The following is a 16,734-nucleotide window of genomic DNA, read 5'->3' as shown; positions in this document are numbered from 1 at the left end:
GACAGATGCCAACCAAAGAGTCGGGAAACACAACATATATATCTATATATGTCTAACCACTTGACAGATCCGCACACCAGTGGAATCGAACCCCCGATCCCAGGAGACTTAGAACTGAAAAGACAGATGCCAACCAAAGAGTCGGGAAACACAACATATATATCTATATATGTCTAACCACTTGACAGATCCGCACACCAGTGGAATCGAACCCCCGATCCCAGGAGACTTAGAACTGAAAAGACAGATGCCAACCAAAGAGTCGGGAAACACACACACACACACACACATATATATATATATATATAATCAAAATATAAGTATATTTAATATTGAATTATTATTGAGTAATTAATTTTAGAGGATAAAGTTTTTAATGTAATATATGATATTAAATATCATAGCTTAAAATACAATTGATTATATGCTTTTGAGTTCAAAATACAGCTCCCCATATGTGCTATCAATCTCCAAAAGGATCAAACTCAGGTCAGGGAGTCTTACGACCAACAATACAACTACCTACCAACTTGCCACCCAAATGCAATATATATATATATATATATAAAGATACAATGTAGAAAAAAAAAATTAATTCTTTCCTAAAAATTATATGATTTTGAATGGAATATAATTTATATGATTCCATATTTTGATCAAACAAAAGCTTGATAAAATCAAAGGGCATTTACATACATCACACCCATTTCCTACATATTTACATATCTAACACCTAACATTTATATCACTCAAAATTTTCACATCACATAAGAAAATCACTACTTTTTCTTTTACAAAGTGACATAATTTTTTTCATGCATTAAATAAGATGGCATATATGTAAAAAAGCAAAACTTGGATGTTAGATATGTAAAAGTAATTTATTCTAAAAGTAAAAGATTAAATTATTTTCTGGTAATTTCAGAAACTACACAGATTAAGGCATGCATTCATGCCATCTAAATCCCAACAAAAATAACAAATACAACCCTAAGAAAATCATAAATGGCAGTCCAACCCCATCTCAAAATTTACAAAAGCTACTCATCCTCCTCATCCCTAACAATCCTCAGTTAACCCTCCAGCTACCATAAATATGTCTGAAACATTACAAAGTTCTGATTCTGCCATTTTGCCCCCTTTGTATCTACATCTACATTTCATCACCTACTAAGAAAGGAGAAAGGAAATAATGAATGAATCTTGGAGGAGCACACCAAATGCCATTTCTAACCCTGCAAAATTAATCTCATTTTTCTCTACAACAACAAAAAAAAAATCATCACATATTGCAGCACTGAGGCTTTCCTTCTTCGAGCTTGTTCCACATGCACATCATTTGTCGAGGCGACTGGTAGTGAGCGGTGAGGTAGTCGTCGATGCACCCAAACTGGCAAAACTTTACGCTGTGGACGTACTCGACTGGCCTTGAACCGTTGAACTGCTCGACCCACATGCCCATGCTCACGTCCTCCATCTTGAACAGCTGCGTATTATCGCATTTGTTGTAAACCGAGAAGCCGATATCAACTTGTTTGTGTTTGTAGAAAGAAGGATTTACATGCATACCAAACAATTCTTATGTGTTTGTATATCTAACATGTAAATTTTAATCTTAAGGCTCCATTTGACATCACTTTTGTTTTCATTTTTACTCATGTTTTTTTAAACATATTTGATTAGAATTCTTTTTATATGTTTTTTTCTTTTATTTTTGAAAACAAATCACCTTTTTAAAAACACTGAAAATACATTTAAAAGATATTTTAAGTGTTTTGAAAAGCAACTACGATAACCAAACATGCTTTAATTCATATTAAAACATAAACAAAATAAAATAAAAACAAAAAACAAAAGTGATCTCATATGTGGCCTAAACATCATCACATCGGAAATATCACTAATGTTTAAAAGTGGAATACTTCATGCACGTCTTGAGATAATTATGACACAAATGTGTGATTTGCATGTAAAATTCCCTTATATAAATTATACTTTAATTGCCTCTATTTATAATAATATCACTCAAAAACTAGCCAAATTCTTAAAAGATTTGACCATATGACACCAAAGGCATAAGTTCAATACTTTACAGTTTAAAATTTTCAATGATGTTATGTAAATAAGGAAGATTTAGGTGGTACATAGAAATTGAGTAGTAGTTATGCAAAAATTTAATGTTCTGTGCTAGATAAGGTGTAAATCTTCCTTTTCCAAAGTATGATGACACAGGTCTTTTGGATGAGTATAAAACTTACCCTTAATTTATGTTTCTCAAACTCTGATACAATGAAACTTGCAATATCTGAAGACACCACATAGCCAGGACCGTTTGCATAAGGAGGATAATCTTCTTCTGGCCATTCCTGAATAGTATTAGAACCAACAAAAATGAGCAAAATCAATGAGAATCGCAATACTCATAATTTCAAAATAAGTTGCCTGAAAAAATAAAAGTATTCAACGATTCATGCTGTCATTTAAGCGTATGTTGGTAACCAAACGATAAATCGAAAGATGAGAAATGAATCGTATATGATTGAGCATGAAATCCTCATCAATGGAGTTCGAATCGAAAGACATAACAAAAATGCACCAGAAATGAATCGTGCATGAAATCCTCATCAACGGAGTTCGAATCGAAAGACATAACAAAAATGCACCACTCATTTAAACATATGTTGGTAACCAAACTATAATATAAAAATGCTCATCTTTAGATATGAGCCTACAAACACTTATGAAAATTAACGGTTTTGCAATTAAGATTATTAGTGTTATATACAGGTTAAATAATTTTCTCTATGATTAAGTTTTCCGCAGAATTCAATTTAATCAGATATTGAAGTAATAAGTAGTTATATAAGCTGCAATTTTAAATGATTCACACAACATGGTTGCTAGTGTCCAGCAGCATGTCAGACCACTAAAACAACTAAATAATTGAGAGGGTGTTTGGTAGCATACTTTTAGTTAGGATTTATCGCTCGATTGAACAAAAATCCAGCCAAACGCCAAAAAAAAAAAAAGGAAGCTGAATACGACGCTCCATAAAATCCATTTTCCTCCCCGTTCCGTCAATTTTTTGAGAAAAATCCGAATTTGTTAAATCCAAATATTTGATGGATTTAACAACTTTAACTTGGGAAAAAAACAATAGCATAGCTCAACTGAATTAAAAAACAAATATGTTTCAAAAAAAATAAAAGAAAATACAAAAGCAAAATAAATCAAACATTAACTTTAGCTTTCAAGTCGAAATCAGTTCAATCTCTCTTCTTCTATCCTAATCTTCACCATTCCTTGGAAGGAGATATTACATGTATACCACACAATTCTCATGCATTTACATGTCTAAAACTCAAATCTTTAATATAATATAAAAAATACTACTATTATTAACTTTTTAAAATGAAATGCACCTTTTCATGCAAAGGTTTATGACACCCAAGTGTTAGATAAGTAAATATCAAACTTTAGGATCTAGATACGTAAATAGATAAGAATTGTGTGGTATATATATGAATTTCACTTCTTAGAATCATAATTTACTTGTAGTTGGCAGTAAGGTGCCTCTATTCATTCATAAACACCTCCTCAGAGCATGGACAAAATAAGCAAAAACATGTGATTCAATATCAAGATAGGTAGTAATGTAGGCATAGGCACCATGCGCCTCTACTCGGGTTAAATTAATCAAGTCATGATGCGGATTTGGGCAAGTTCCAAGGTACTATTAATTGTTAAGCAGACTTGAATCAAACAAAATTCAAAACTCGCTTATTTAAAATTCAAATGATAAAAAAGTCTCAAGGTTGACTCCTATAACTGTCAACTTCTTGACGAGAACAACTCGCCAGAGCAATCCCCAAAACAACTCGCCAACCATACTTGGTATTTATATCAAGAAACACAGTATAAAATATATAAATATTTGTCTGTTTGAGGATGAGGTGAGTATGAATATATGAAAACAAATATATTCACATATGAATAGAACTATACAAAAATGCTTCCACGAACATGCTAAAAATGAAAATTGTAGCCATCCATCTATGCCACTGTAAACATGCAAAAGGTATAAGAAAAAGCATCACCCACTTTGAGCAAATATATAGATGAATAAGCCCAAGGAACACAAAAGAAACAAAGGAACGGTGTGCCCTTTACAATGTCCAAACATTTGTTTAAAATTTATTTGCACAAAAGTTGTCAAAAGCAAAAAATAGCTAATTTAAAACAGAGGGTCAACCGTACCTCATATGTAACAGCCCATTTTCCATACCGTAAAGGCTTGTGATAGTAGTTGATATTTCCCACATACAAGCTTTTATTAACCGGGACTTTCTTGACTTCGTGCATCACCGACTTAATTCGAACAAATGTATCATCATCACATTTCATTATGTACTTGGCCTTCACCATGCGAAACTATTGGAGAGAATAAAACAAACAAAACTATGAACAAAAAAACTAAACCTTTGATAAAAATTGCAAATCAAACCAGGAGGTCCATTTACCCCATATTCGCAAATTGCAATAGTTTTCAAGACCACAAGATCGTAACTATCAACATAAGGCACAATAACAATGTCACCAAAGTACTCTAACTCTTTTTTCAGCTCCAAGTTAACATCTTTCCTTCCATGCTGACAGAACAAGGTTCCAAAAATCAGAAACTAGAAAAGAAAATCATAAAACAAAAGATGAAGATGAAGAACAAAGAAATTACCAATGCAACGAAAAATCGTGCAACAACATTTGGTGATTTGCGGACGGATTCCATCCACGATTTCCTCACAGCCATGCGCTCTGCAAAATGATTGCCAGCAGAGAGGATGCCAATAAATAATTCCACGGGTCCTTCGGGCAGCGGGGGAGCCCGCCACTTGGGCAGCAATTCCAGGCTCTTCTGTGGGGCAAAACTAGGGTGTGATGAGGGTAATGATGCTGCAAATATGGATTGCACATCCAGATCTCCATTAATTGATAATCCAGTGGCATCCTCAAGCACAAAACTCTGAAAAAATTAAAAAAAAGAAGCATAAAATGAACCCATGAATTTCAAGTTTTGCAACAAAGAATTAAAAAAGGATGAAACTTTTTTCAGGAAAGTGGCTTACAGTGCGATAAGGGAAAGAGGTCACGTGCCTCCCATCGACATTGACATGGTAACCTTCGAGACCAGCACTAAGAGTCAGAACAAAGAGCTTGTCTTCTACGAAGGGATATGGCCACTCGATAGAGACCTCTTTCTTCCTGCCGATCAACCGATTCAACCACCAGGTCGTCTTTGATTCCTCTGAATGGTTCTGATCATCTCGGATCCATTTCTCACATTTCACCAGCCCGTCAACTGTGAAAGAATTTAAAAAAACTCATCAAATTACCTTCTACAACCTAGTTCTCCATCAAAAAGTTGCAAACTTCATGAAAAAACTCGGTAATTGGCCTCTAAAAGGAAAGAAATTTCGCTTTCTGTTTACTTCGAGAGGAAGAAAAAGATGAACTATTGTAAACAGACTACGTTGGTTTGACGGAAAAAAGCAAGTAAAGCCAATCATGAGAAATCTTCAGAAAGAAACATTTTTTGTCTTCTGAACAGACTGAAGATTTATCTAAAGAACATACGAATTGGAAGAAAAAGAAAGAACAACCACCATAACCCCACCAGTAGAAACCAAAAAAAAAAAAATCCAAACTTTTAACACTCACCGGTCTCCTCATCGGCTCTCGACTTCCAACCTTCACATCGCTGCGCTGTTCCCCACTGCATGCGATAACACGTGTTCTGCTCGATCACCGGCCTTCCACTCCAATCCCCTTTCAACCTCGGATTAAAGTGAAGAATCCTCGGCGGATCCTCCCCATCCACCGTCTTCAACCCCTGCAACTCCATCATGAACTGCGACACCATCACAGCTTCATCGCCGTCCCTCAATATCGCAATCTTCGGGTCATAATCCGCATGCGCGCGGTACGGCTTCGCTACCAGAGTAATATGCGATCCCAACGTGAGGCCGCACGGCAGAATCATCACTCTCCCCTTCACAAAATCCTCCCCCTTAATCGTAATCGAATGAGGGCACGTCTCCTCCGTCCTGTTCTCCTCCGACGGACCCGAAACCCTCCTAGACCTCAACTCCTCAAACAGCTTCCGGCCCACCTCCCACGCATCCCTCGCCGACATATGCAGCTCGGAGAAGTTACCATCGGCGAGCTGTGGTGGCGGATAGAATTTAAGACCAGAGACTAGTGGATAAAACCGACGCAGTCGAAAAGCTGCAGGATGATTGCGGGGCGCAGCCGATTCAGAGAGGCGGTGAGGTTCCTTAAAGGGACGGATAGGTGCGTAGTTCGCGTCGGTTTCTTCCTCCGTGGCGAGCGCAGCGGCAGTGGAAGCACCGCCGGCGGGAGGGTAGATACGGCGAGATACAAAGGGGAACTCGAAGAAGAGGAACACGGCGTAGAGAAAAGCGAGGAAGAGGAGGATCTGGAGAGAACGTTGCCGGCCAATGGAGACTGCAAGCTCGAACTTTGATCGGCGCATCGTCCTCCCCCGACTCGATTTCGAACCCTAGGTGGATTCGATCCGGCGAAAGGGAGGAGTAGAAGTAGGGTTTGGAGAGGAGAGGGAAAAGGTCCGGTTAAACTGCTGACGAAAACCCTAGATTTATTGATGGGAGCGGGGGGGGGCGGAGAGATGCGGAGCCGAGGAGGTAAAGCAGCAGAGGGGGGGAAGAAGCACCGAAGAAGAATGCTGCAGTTTTCGTTAATAAAATAAAATAAAATAAAATAAAAATATATTAATTAATGCATTCGTACTAAAATGTAAATTCCAATGTTCAAATAATTCGTGCCGCTTAATTTTTTTCTTTTTTAAATCTAAAAACATTAAAATAATTTTTTAAATGATATATCGCACCGCCTCTCTTTTTAAGATCTCTATTAGATTTAGGGCATACGATTTTTGTGAAGAAATATTACATCATGACTCCTAACGTAGAATTATATTTGGAATTCACTGATATGCGTATACATGATTTTAAGGAAACGCGCGTGCTTTCCTGTGATCCTGCCCTGTAACACAAGAGAATATTTCTCATGTGTTATTCTGCGTTATTCAGGTGCTATTGTTGTGGTATTGATGTGTTATTGTATTATTATAACACCGAAAATATTCTCAGAACACAATAACACATGAATAGAATATCAAATAACACATGAATATCACCACAATAACACATGAATAATGTGTAATAACTCGGAGGGAATATTTCTCTGTGCTAAAACGATTTTTTTTTTATTTTTATGTTCCCTCCACATGACTTCATTTTATTGGACTCCGAACGTATCTCTACGTTAGGAGTCCTGATCTAATATTTCTCCTAATTTTTGTTATGAGGAAGATTGTAAATTTAGTATTGAAAACTTTTTTTTTTTGAAAATTTATTATAATTTTTTTTATATATAATAAGATAATAATTTTTTTAAATCTATTATATTTAAAAAATTAGCTTTTCACTATATAAATTTTAAAAATATTTTAAAAAAAAATATCTAAATATTCAATCCTCACTCATTGAGCTTTTGACACCGCCAACTATTAGTGTTATCTTATTGTTCAAGAACAACTCGTATTTGGCTCGCTAAGTATTTCATGTTCGATTCATTTGTTAAGTATGAGAATCAATGATAAACGAGTAAAACAAGAACAGATCTTTATTAGATTGTTTATGACTCAATTTAGATCAAACTAATTAAATCATTAAATATAATACTTACTATAATCTTTTTTATCAACTTTTTTATGCAAATTTAAAATTTTATAAATTTTATTATTTTTAAATTATTTGAGCTAAACTCAAGCAGAACACGGACAAATTATTCTCCAACGAATTTTGAAAAAAAAAATAACAGGCCAAGCACGAAGAAACACTGGGCTCGCTAAAGCTCGACTCGTTCACACCCCTGCCAACTATGCTGACGGTTTGAGTGAAATAAATTGAGGATTAGGTGAGTACGAGTAGAGCGAATAATATTTTGGTGTACTCATAAAGATATAACAAATTTGGATGTTAAATAAGTTAATTTATAGAAAGAAAAATGTTATATGAAAGATTTAGTTATTATATGTGTAATTATGATAGTATATTATGTCATATAAGCACATTTTCTTATACTTTCATGTATCAATAATAATCATAAATGGAATACATAGAAATTTACACAGAATGAATGATTGTAATGGCAACCAATACATGGATACAAATACATAAAATTTTGGTAATTTCTTACATATATTATACAAAGTTATATTAATGAATTCTGCCCATAAACATTGATGGATCATTTTTATTATTTTTCTTAACATTCTAGATGAAGTATGCAATCACCACAAGCTTTTTTAAATATGATTCTCAAGTAACCGTTAGATTGAAGTTCACCCTAATAGCATAACACTGAGTATACAATCTATGCAAAATTCAAAAGGTAGTGCTTGGCATGATATGTAGAGATGACACAAAATAATTCTAAAAGTGCATTAAAAATTTTTATAATTAACCATCATGTCATATCATTAGATTTCCTTTAATTTGGATATAGTAAATGATGTATTTTAAATAGAAATATTTACCCATAACTCTTAATTCTTATGTATTTGTGTACTCAAATACGGTTGTATAGGAATTTTTTTGCACATTATCGAGCCCACTAGTTGAAGTAGTTGAATCGAGCTCACCTGCCGAAGTGGTTGAATATATCTCTTTCACCCAAAAGGGATAGCCTAGCCCTCCTAAAGAGAAGCAATTATCTGGGATGATCATTAACACTATCAAGGGAGCAGGTCCATACATCTTTAAAAGCATCGTCAGACACAAGCATCACGGTCTTTTCATCAAGACACCATGGATGAGAGTCGTACAATACTAAAGATATATTTTATTATTTTTCTCTTTGTATAAAAGAAAAGTCAAGCAAAGAGATAGTGATAGCATCTCTCTCCCTCTCTCTCTCTCTCTCTCCAAGAAAACCTTGTAGCTCGGAAAACCTACGATGAGTCTGGTATTCTAGCTTACATGAGGCTAGAATTCAAGAGATAACTTTCGAGATCTCTTATGGGTCTTACATGATCTCTCTCTCTCTCTCTCTCTCTCTCTCTCTTATCTTTCTCCGCAAAAGTAAAATCTTCACCAGTTTATATGCACTCACGAATGATACAAGATCGTAAACCATAGAAAGATTCAATATCTTAAAAGGTGTAGTGAGCATGAAGTTTATTCTCATAATCTACAAAAAAAATATTCTTTGTATAAGGAGATACTAAAGCGCCAAAACTTATCACATCGCAAATCGTCATACAACGGAAGTGCACATGTCAAGTAGTAATGTGGTTAAAGAGTACCACATATTGATCCCATAGGAAAAGCGTAAAAATCATTTCTACAAACAAAAATACTATTTTACAAATTTAGCTAACCTAGCCTCACGTATCACAAAGAGAGTTTTAAATCCTATGGTTCTAGCAAAACAAAGCAAGGGGAAGACAGTGGAAACAAAAACCGCAGAAATATTTTGTGAGCCCTTCATAATGTATGAGGTTCGTGCCTCTGTGATTCGAGGATCGTAGCGATCGTGATTTTCTGAGATGTTTTCCTACGTGATTGTTGTCAATCTGAGATATTGTACTCCTTATGTCGATGACTAAGTCAAAAGAAGCCTAGAATCTATGAAGTTGAGGCTTCCTTAATCCTCATTACATTCCGCGTGATTTTTTTGATCCATTGGAATGATTGCAGAATTTCACTAGAATATGTCTACTCTCTTATAATTCTATGATTAAACCTTCATTTTCACTATGTAACGATTAGAGGTCGTAGTTTTACGAAATATTTTAACATCATAGTTGACTAGACTATGAGTAAATTAAGTTCAGAGGTTAACCAATAAGAAGGCCATGAAAGCTCAAAGAAAATAAAAAAATATTACGAAAAAATCACAATAAATCTACTACCCCCTACATCATAGAGACACAAAGAAGACTTTAGCCATGCATAGTTGAGAATTTCATAGACACAAAATCCACGCAGATCATCATTGTAAGAGATAAGCAAAAGTAACACTTACAACAAATGCTTGTTCTCTCCACCAAAGCAGCACTTCTCCTTTTCGTTGATGGTAGTCGATCCGGTCGGTGGATCGTGCCACCCTCCTCGTCGTTGTCGTTGTCGTTGTCATTGTCGTTGTTGTTATTTAGGGCTGTAAACGAGTCGAGCTTGAGCGAGCTGAGCCTCAGCTCATATTTGGCTTATTTCAATTTGGCTCGTGTTCGAAATGGCTCGTGAACAATGTGTTCGTGTTCAACTTGAATAACATATTCATGTTCATGTTTGGCTCGTGATCGGCTCGAAATAGGCTGGGTAGAATATAAAATGTCGCGAAATCACACAAATAATATTGTGAATGGCGGAATAACAACGATAACACAACAATAACACCCAAGAAATACCTGCAATAACACCAATAACACCATGGAATAACAATAATAACATTGTGAATGACGGAATAATATTGATAACACAGCGGGTGTTACTCGGTGTTATTTTGCAGTATTATTTAACACCAATAATACCACGAACGAATGACTAACACTGAAACACAACAGATGTTACTTGGGTGTTATTACGTGGTGTTATTAGTGTTATCGATGTTATTCCACGGTGTTACACACGAAATAACACCATTAACATAATATTGAGTATATTTATATTTTTATTTACTAATAAATTATTTATTTATTTTAGAGCCAATTCGAGTCAAACACAAGAGAACAAATATTTGTTCGTGTTCGGCTCGTTTATATTTCAAGCTTAAAATTTTGTTCGATTAGACTTGTTAAGCTTAACGAATGAGCCGAACATGAGTTGCTTAACAAGCCAAACACAAGTTGTTCGCAAACAACGAGCCATTTTAATAGCCCTATTCTGTTGTAGTGGAGTCGCCGATTTATTTACCATCGTATATCCTCTCTCTCTCTCTCTTTGATCGTGTGAATGATCTGAAAAGAGAAGAGATCCAAGAGCTGAGGCATAAAATGATGGGAACAAACAAAAGAAACACATAGGAAAAAAGTTTTCGTGAGGTGGACTTTGCGTAGAGAGCTCCAAAGCATTTGTCCTAGGTAAAATCGGCTCAGAATACTCTGGAGACAAAATTATGAAGAAACCCTTACAAAAACAAACCCCACAACCAAAGATTCAATTTTTTATACTTGTTATAAGATTTGTTTTTTTTCTATAGGGGCAAGCCCCTATAATTAATTACATCTTAAGCAATTATGAGTTGCTTAAGAAAACTCCCAATTAAGTTTGTAGCTCGTCCTCAGAAAATTTAAATGTTATTTTTTTCAAGGGGTTTCAAAGTCTATCCTAAGGGGGCAGATGCTTGAAGGCTCAAAAGAGTCATATCGAGATCTTGAACTATTCTATGATTTTATGGTTTTATCAATGGTTTAGTTGAGGTTCATCCCTTGCTCCAAGTTTTGAATGTCTGTCCCAGCAAAACAGAGTTAGCACACCCTATTAACATGAGAAGTAAATCTAGGGTGACGCCCGTCTTTTATCTTCAACAGCCCTGCAAAATAGAGTTAGAAAAAAAAGGTATTTTTTCAGTGATTTAGTTTTTTTATTTTTTTATTTTAGACAACTCGGTTATGATGCCCATGGTTTTTCATCATCTCAGGGTTGTTAGGTGATCTACTTAGACCGAGAGGCGGTCAAACTACTCTGCATGAAAGATTCTTGTCATTGGTTGCGTCGTTCAAGAGATCTTCATAGACCCGAGAAGCAAGGTTAAAGTTGTGTAAGATGATCTTTGTTCATTAGGTTTCATTTGAGTTTTGATTTCTTTTCTGAATTTTAGTGGTTAAAAATTTTAGGTTGCTCAAGTCTTATTAGTTGATTAGATTTTTTATTTTATATTGATGTTTGGAATGACCTAGTCGAGTTCTCATGGTTTCATCGGCCAAAGGGCATTGGAGTTTGCGGTTTGATTAGTCACAAGTGAACATAAGATATTTTGTTAGCACTCATGGGTTGCCTCCTACAAAATACCTTTTCCAACTAGATTGCATTTTTTTAGTTCAAGTTTAAGTTTTAATGGCTTTAAGGATTGATTTTATGTCAGGTAGTTTATGTTTGTTTGTTCCTTGGCCAAACTTTCCCCAACTGAGGCTAAGTGTGCTTTTGCTCTTAAATGAGAAGTCAAACACTTTTTAACCTCCAGTCACCTAGATCTGAGTTAAGTTCATATTAGCCTGAGTTAGGTTGGATTTATCTCGAATAAATTCCTAACCAGTTTGAGTTAGCTCGGGTTCATCTTGGGTTGACTTCAAATTGGTTTAAGTCAACCAAAATTTAACAGGATTGGCCTATATTAGCTCAATTTGATTGGGGTCAAGCTAAGCCTAACTGATTTGAACTAACTCGGGGTTGAACCGAGTTGATCCAAATTAGGTTGAATTAACTTTAAGTTACTAGAGGTAAATTGGGTTGATTCAAGTTAGGCCTCCTTAGTTGAGTCATATCTAAATTAAGTTAGATGAAGTCCAAGTTAATCTAGATTTGATTCATTCTTTAATCGAATAAAGTTTAAGTTGAGTTAAACTTAAACAATTTAATTTATATGTTAAGCTTGTTAAAGATGAGTGGGTCATGAATATGACCAAAATTAGTTAAGCAAATTCAAATTCTTGTTTTCAAGCATTTTTGTCGAAATCTAGCATCAAATTAACTTATATCAAATTGTCGTAACTAAGGTATGAGCTATTTTTTAGGCAAACATCTTATCTTGTGATTAGCTAATCACTAGGCTATTCTAATATGTTGTGAGTTTTCAAGGAAGAGGAAATGGATGCCCAAACGAGTTGTCAAAATCATCTCTTGAGTATGGGTCAAGTTATGATGAACTCTTAATCCCAATTATTGGTAGCGGAAATAATATTAGTGAACACTATGATTTTAGCATTGTATGAGAATCCAACACATACTCAGATAATATTAGTGACATGTAGATAAACTAGAAGTTTTTTTCGTGGAAAACTCTAAAATGAAAAAAATCCACAAGGTCTAGCCTAGTCATAAAGAATTTATTTGTTCGTATGCAGGAGGACTTGTTGCACAACGATTGGGAGCGGTTGTATGTGTTGGAACTTCCTTGTATCTTCTTTGAAGTACATCACTGCATGGTGTTCAGGATGAAGCTCTACCTCATAGTTTGCTTCATTACTTTTTGATGTTGGCTGCTACTCTACCCAATGTTTTGTTACTCCACAATGTCGCTACTTCACACAGTGTTTCATTACCGCACAACGTTGGTTGTTGTTCAGCTAGGTGCTCCATTACTCTGTAGCGCTGGTTGTAGTTCAATGATCTGCTTCATTACTCTGCAGAGGGAGGACGATGGTGGTTGATGACAACTAGTGAGCAGTGGTCAGCAGTGGTCGGTAATCGGTAGGTGGTGGGAGGTGTTCATCAGATATTTGGTGTAGAACATTAGACTTCAGCTCTATCTTCCCCCGATTCTCTTCCAAGCCTAGATCTTAATCTCCTTTCACAATGGTATAACTGCGCACCCCACATACGGTGTAAAAATGCACCCTGAATATGGTATAACGACGAACACCGAATATAGTGCAATAATGCAACTCAATGACTGTGTAACAATGCACCCCAAATTTGGTGTGAAGACACCTTATAAAGATGATGCAATGAAACAAGCAAATGACGGTGCAACAAAGTATCACAATAGGGTGCAATAATGTGCTCTTAAAGACGGTAAAACAAAGCACCCCAAAGTCAGTCGCTTTGTCTGGACTCCTAAAGTTCTTTTTTTGCAGCCCACCACTATGACTTTTGTGACCACATATGACCTACATAGCTCAAAGCTTGTGCCGCTTCCGACTTTGGCCCCTGTGACATATGAATGTCATTACAACTCACCACTATGGCATATGTCATCAAATACGAACTATTTGACCTATAACTAATGCAGTCATGGCTGAACCTACCTTGTGGCGAGATGGGGGGGGGGGGGGGGGAGCCTTTAATGGTGTAACAACTGACCTCATATACAATGCGACAACGCCTCCCGAAGATGATGTAACAACACATCTCAAATACGGTACAAAAACAAACTATGAAAACGGTGTAACAAGGCACCACACATATGGAGCTATGACGCCTCCCAAAAAATAATGTAAAAATGCACCCTGAATATGGTATAACGACGAACACCGAATACAGTGCAACAACACAACTCGATGATTGTGTAACAATGCACTCCAAATTTGGTGTGAAGACACCTTATAAAGATGATGCAATGAAACAAGCAAATGACGGTGCAACAAAGTATCACAATAGGGTGCAATAATGTGCTCTTAAAGACGGTAAAACAAAGCACCCCAAAGTCAGTAACTTTCTCTGGACTCCTAAAGCTCTTTTCTTGCAGCCCACCACTATGACTTTTGTGACCACATATGACCTACATATCTCAAAGCTAGTGCCGCTCCCAATTTTGGCCCCTATGACATATGAATGTCATTACAACTCACCACCATGACATATGTCATCAAATACGACCTACCTGACCTATAACTCGTGCAGTCATGGCCGAACCTACCTTGTGGCTTAGTAGGTTTATTTAGTTATGCGTTTTTTAAAAAGAAAATTTATTTTTAGTTATGTGTTTTTTAAAATATAAATCTCTTAGTAGTTTTACTTGACCCCCTTGATATTTTTATTCGCCTAACGGTCTCACTGTAAAAAGAAAAAGCAAGGATGGTCTCATCATGAGAAGAAAAAGCTGGCACGATCCATAGAATAAGCCAATGAGATGAAAGCAATTCGTACAAGAGCTCTACATGTGTAGGTTCCAATGGAGAAGAAGGAAACTCAAGACAAGAGGGTGAAAAATGGAGTTTTATGGGAGAACACTATTATATAGTGGGCAAAGATTTCCTCAAGACCACGTGACAGATTCATGGATGGGAGGGAGAGCAGCTAACCATATCGTGGGATCACATGCCACCATGGTAAATGGAAGCTAATAGGAACCTCGAGGAAACTAATCTATAAGATGGTTGAAGTGCATATAAAGAGAAAAGTTGAAGCAGATTTTAGATCCAGACAACATTTAATATTTATTCTTTATAGAATTTATTTTAGAATTTATTTTTTACTTTTGAATATATCCTATCAAGTTCAGTCTTTTAGTATTTTAAAAGTTTTGTGATGTGAGCTTTATATTTCATATTTAATTTTTTAAAAAAAATTAATTGTTAAATCTTGAACTAATGTTTCAAACATGTTAAACCGATTTAGTTGAATTTAATCTTAAATTAGCATTATTTAGAATTTAACAACATCTGAATTTGATAAATCCGAATTTAGTGGATTTACAAATCATATTTAAATAAATCCTGGTTTTAGCTAAATTGCTTTCTTATCATTATCTAATGTATTCTGTTTTCTCTAACACAAAGCACAAAAAATTATTACGTCCATCTCGTCAGGGCGCAGCTCGTCGTCTAGGCGATAGGCGTAATAATCTCTCAGAGAGCATAGAGAGAACAGAGCGATCCGCAATGTCAAATTTTTGGGTGGTTACCTCTTTAGCTCCTAGAAATTAATATTATAGAGACATAAATAGATTATCTATGATTCATGCTCTACAATATGCATTTTTTTCCCATAAAAAAACTAAATCAATTAAGCCATAATAATGATTATTTTGTAATTATTTTTATTTGTCTTTATTAGGGATACCAAATAAACAATTTATTTTTGTTCAACATTATTTCTTTTGTTTTATTAGTATATTAAGCACTATGTGGTGATCACAATTGGTTCTCTACTAGAAGCCTCTAGTTCTTCAACCCCATGCACTCCCATATACTCTTTTATTTTAAAAATGTTGACAATACTCTTTTATTTAAAAAAATGGCCCATATTATGTCTTTACTCTTAAAAATAATTGATTGTCTTTATTTAAGAAAAAAAATGTCTAATGGTGTGCCTTTATTTTAAAAAATATCAGATTATTTATAAATTTAAAGATAAAAGAATTGGTGATTCATATTATTTATAAATTTTTTTTTTTTTTTTTAATAAGTTTGCTCCTTCTCAAAAAAGAGATTGGTTCCGCCCCACAGACGCTATTGCAGCTCATCACAATGACTTATGTGGTTAATTGCAGCCTACTTTGCCCACAGCTCACACATCTCTCAATTCCGGACCTTGTAACCTACAGGCACCATCGCAGCTCACCAGTACACTTATATGACCAACTACGGTCTAATTAGCTCACAGGTTGTACAGCTCCCAGCTCCGGACCCCGCGATGTATGAATGTCATCACAGCTCACCATTACAGTCTATGTGACCAACTATGGCTTGCGTATCTCACAGCTCATGCAACTCCCAACTCTGATTTCTACAACCTATAGAGGTTATCCCAACTCACTGTTATGACCATCATAATCAACTACGGTTTACGTGGCTCACAACTAGAACTGGGCGTTGAGCCGGTCGAGTTGGCGTGGGCCGGAATTAGTCGGGTTTTGACTAGTAAAAGCGAGTTTGGGTGGGCTTGAGCTAGGATTTTATTTATAACTTCATAGTCAGACCCGACCACTAAATGGGTCGGGGCGGGCCACCCGCAGATATGGGGCTCAGAA

The 16,734-nt window shown here is 35.7% G+C and overlaps 1 protein-coding gene across 1 annotated transcript; it reads right to left on the bottom strand.

Annotated features, from left to right (window-relative positions):
- Positions 1-954: 954 nt before the first annotated feature.
- On the bottom strand, positions 955-6,725 carry LOC110032795 (hydroxyproline O-galactosyltransferase GALT6-like). The gene is made up of 7 exons (XM_020736550.1): positions 5,716-6,725; positions 5,124-5,356; positions 4,733-5,020; positions 4,521-4,649; positions 4,258-4,431; positions 2,259-2,366; positions 955-1,486 (listed from the first exon to the last, which is right to left on the bottom strand). Exons 1-7 carry the CDS (start codon positions 6,548-6,550, stop codon positions 1,283-1,285), a joined length of 1,971 nt encoding a protein of 656 aa, XP_020592209.1. The 5' UTR covers positions 6,551-6,725; the 3' UTR covers positions 955-1,282.
- Between the last annotated feature and the right edge of the window lie 10,009 nt (positions 6,726-16,734).

The sequence above is a fragment of the Phalaenopsis equestris genome, unplaced genomic scaffold, assembly GCF_001263595.1.
Source record: "Phalaenopsis equestris unplaced genomic scaffold, ASM126359v1 Scaffold001028, whole genome shotgun sequence".
NCBI classification, from domain to species: Eukaryota; Viridiplantae; Streptophyta; class Magnoliopsida; order Asparagales; family Orchidaceae; genus Phalaenopsis; species Phalaenopsis equestris.
This window is presented reverse-complemented; position numbering and strand designations above follow the sequence as displayed.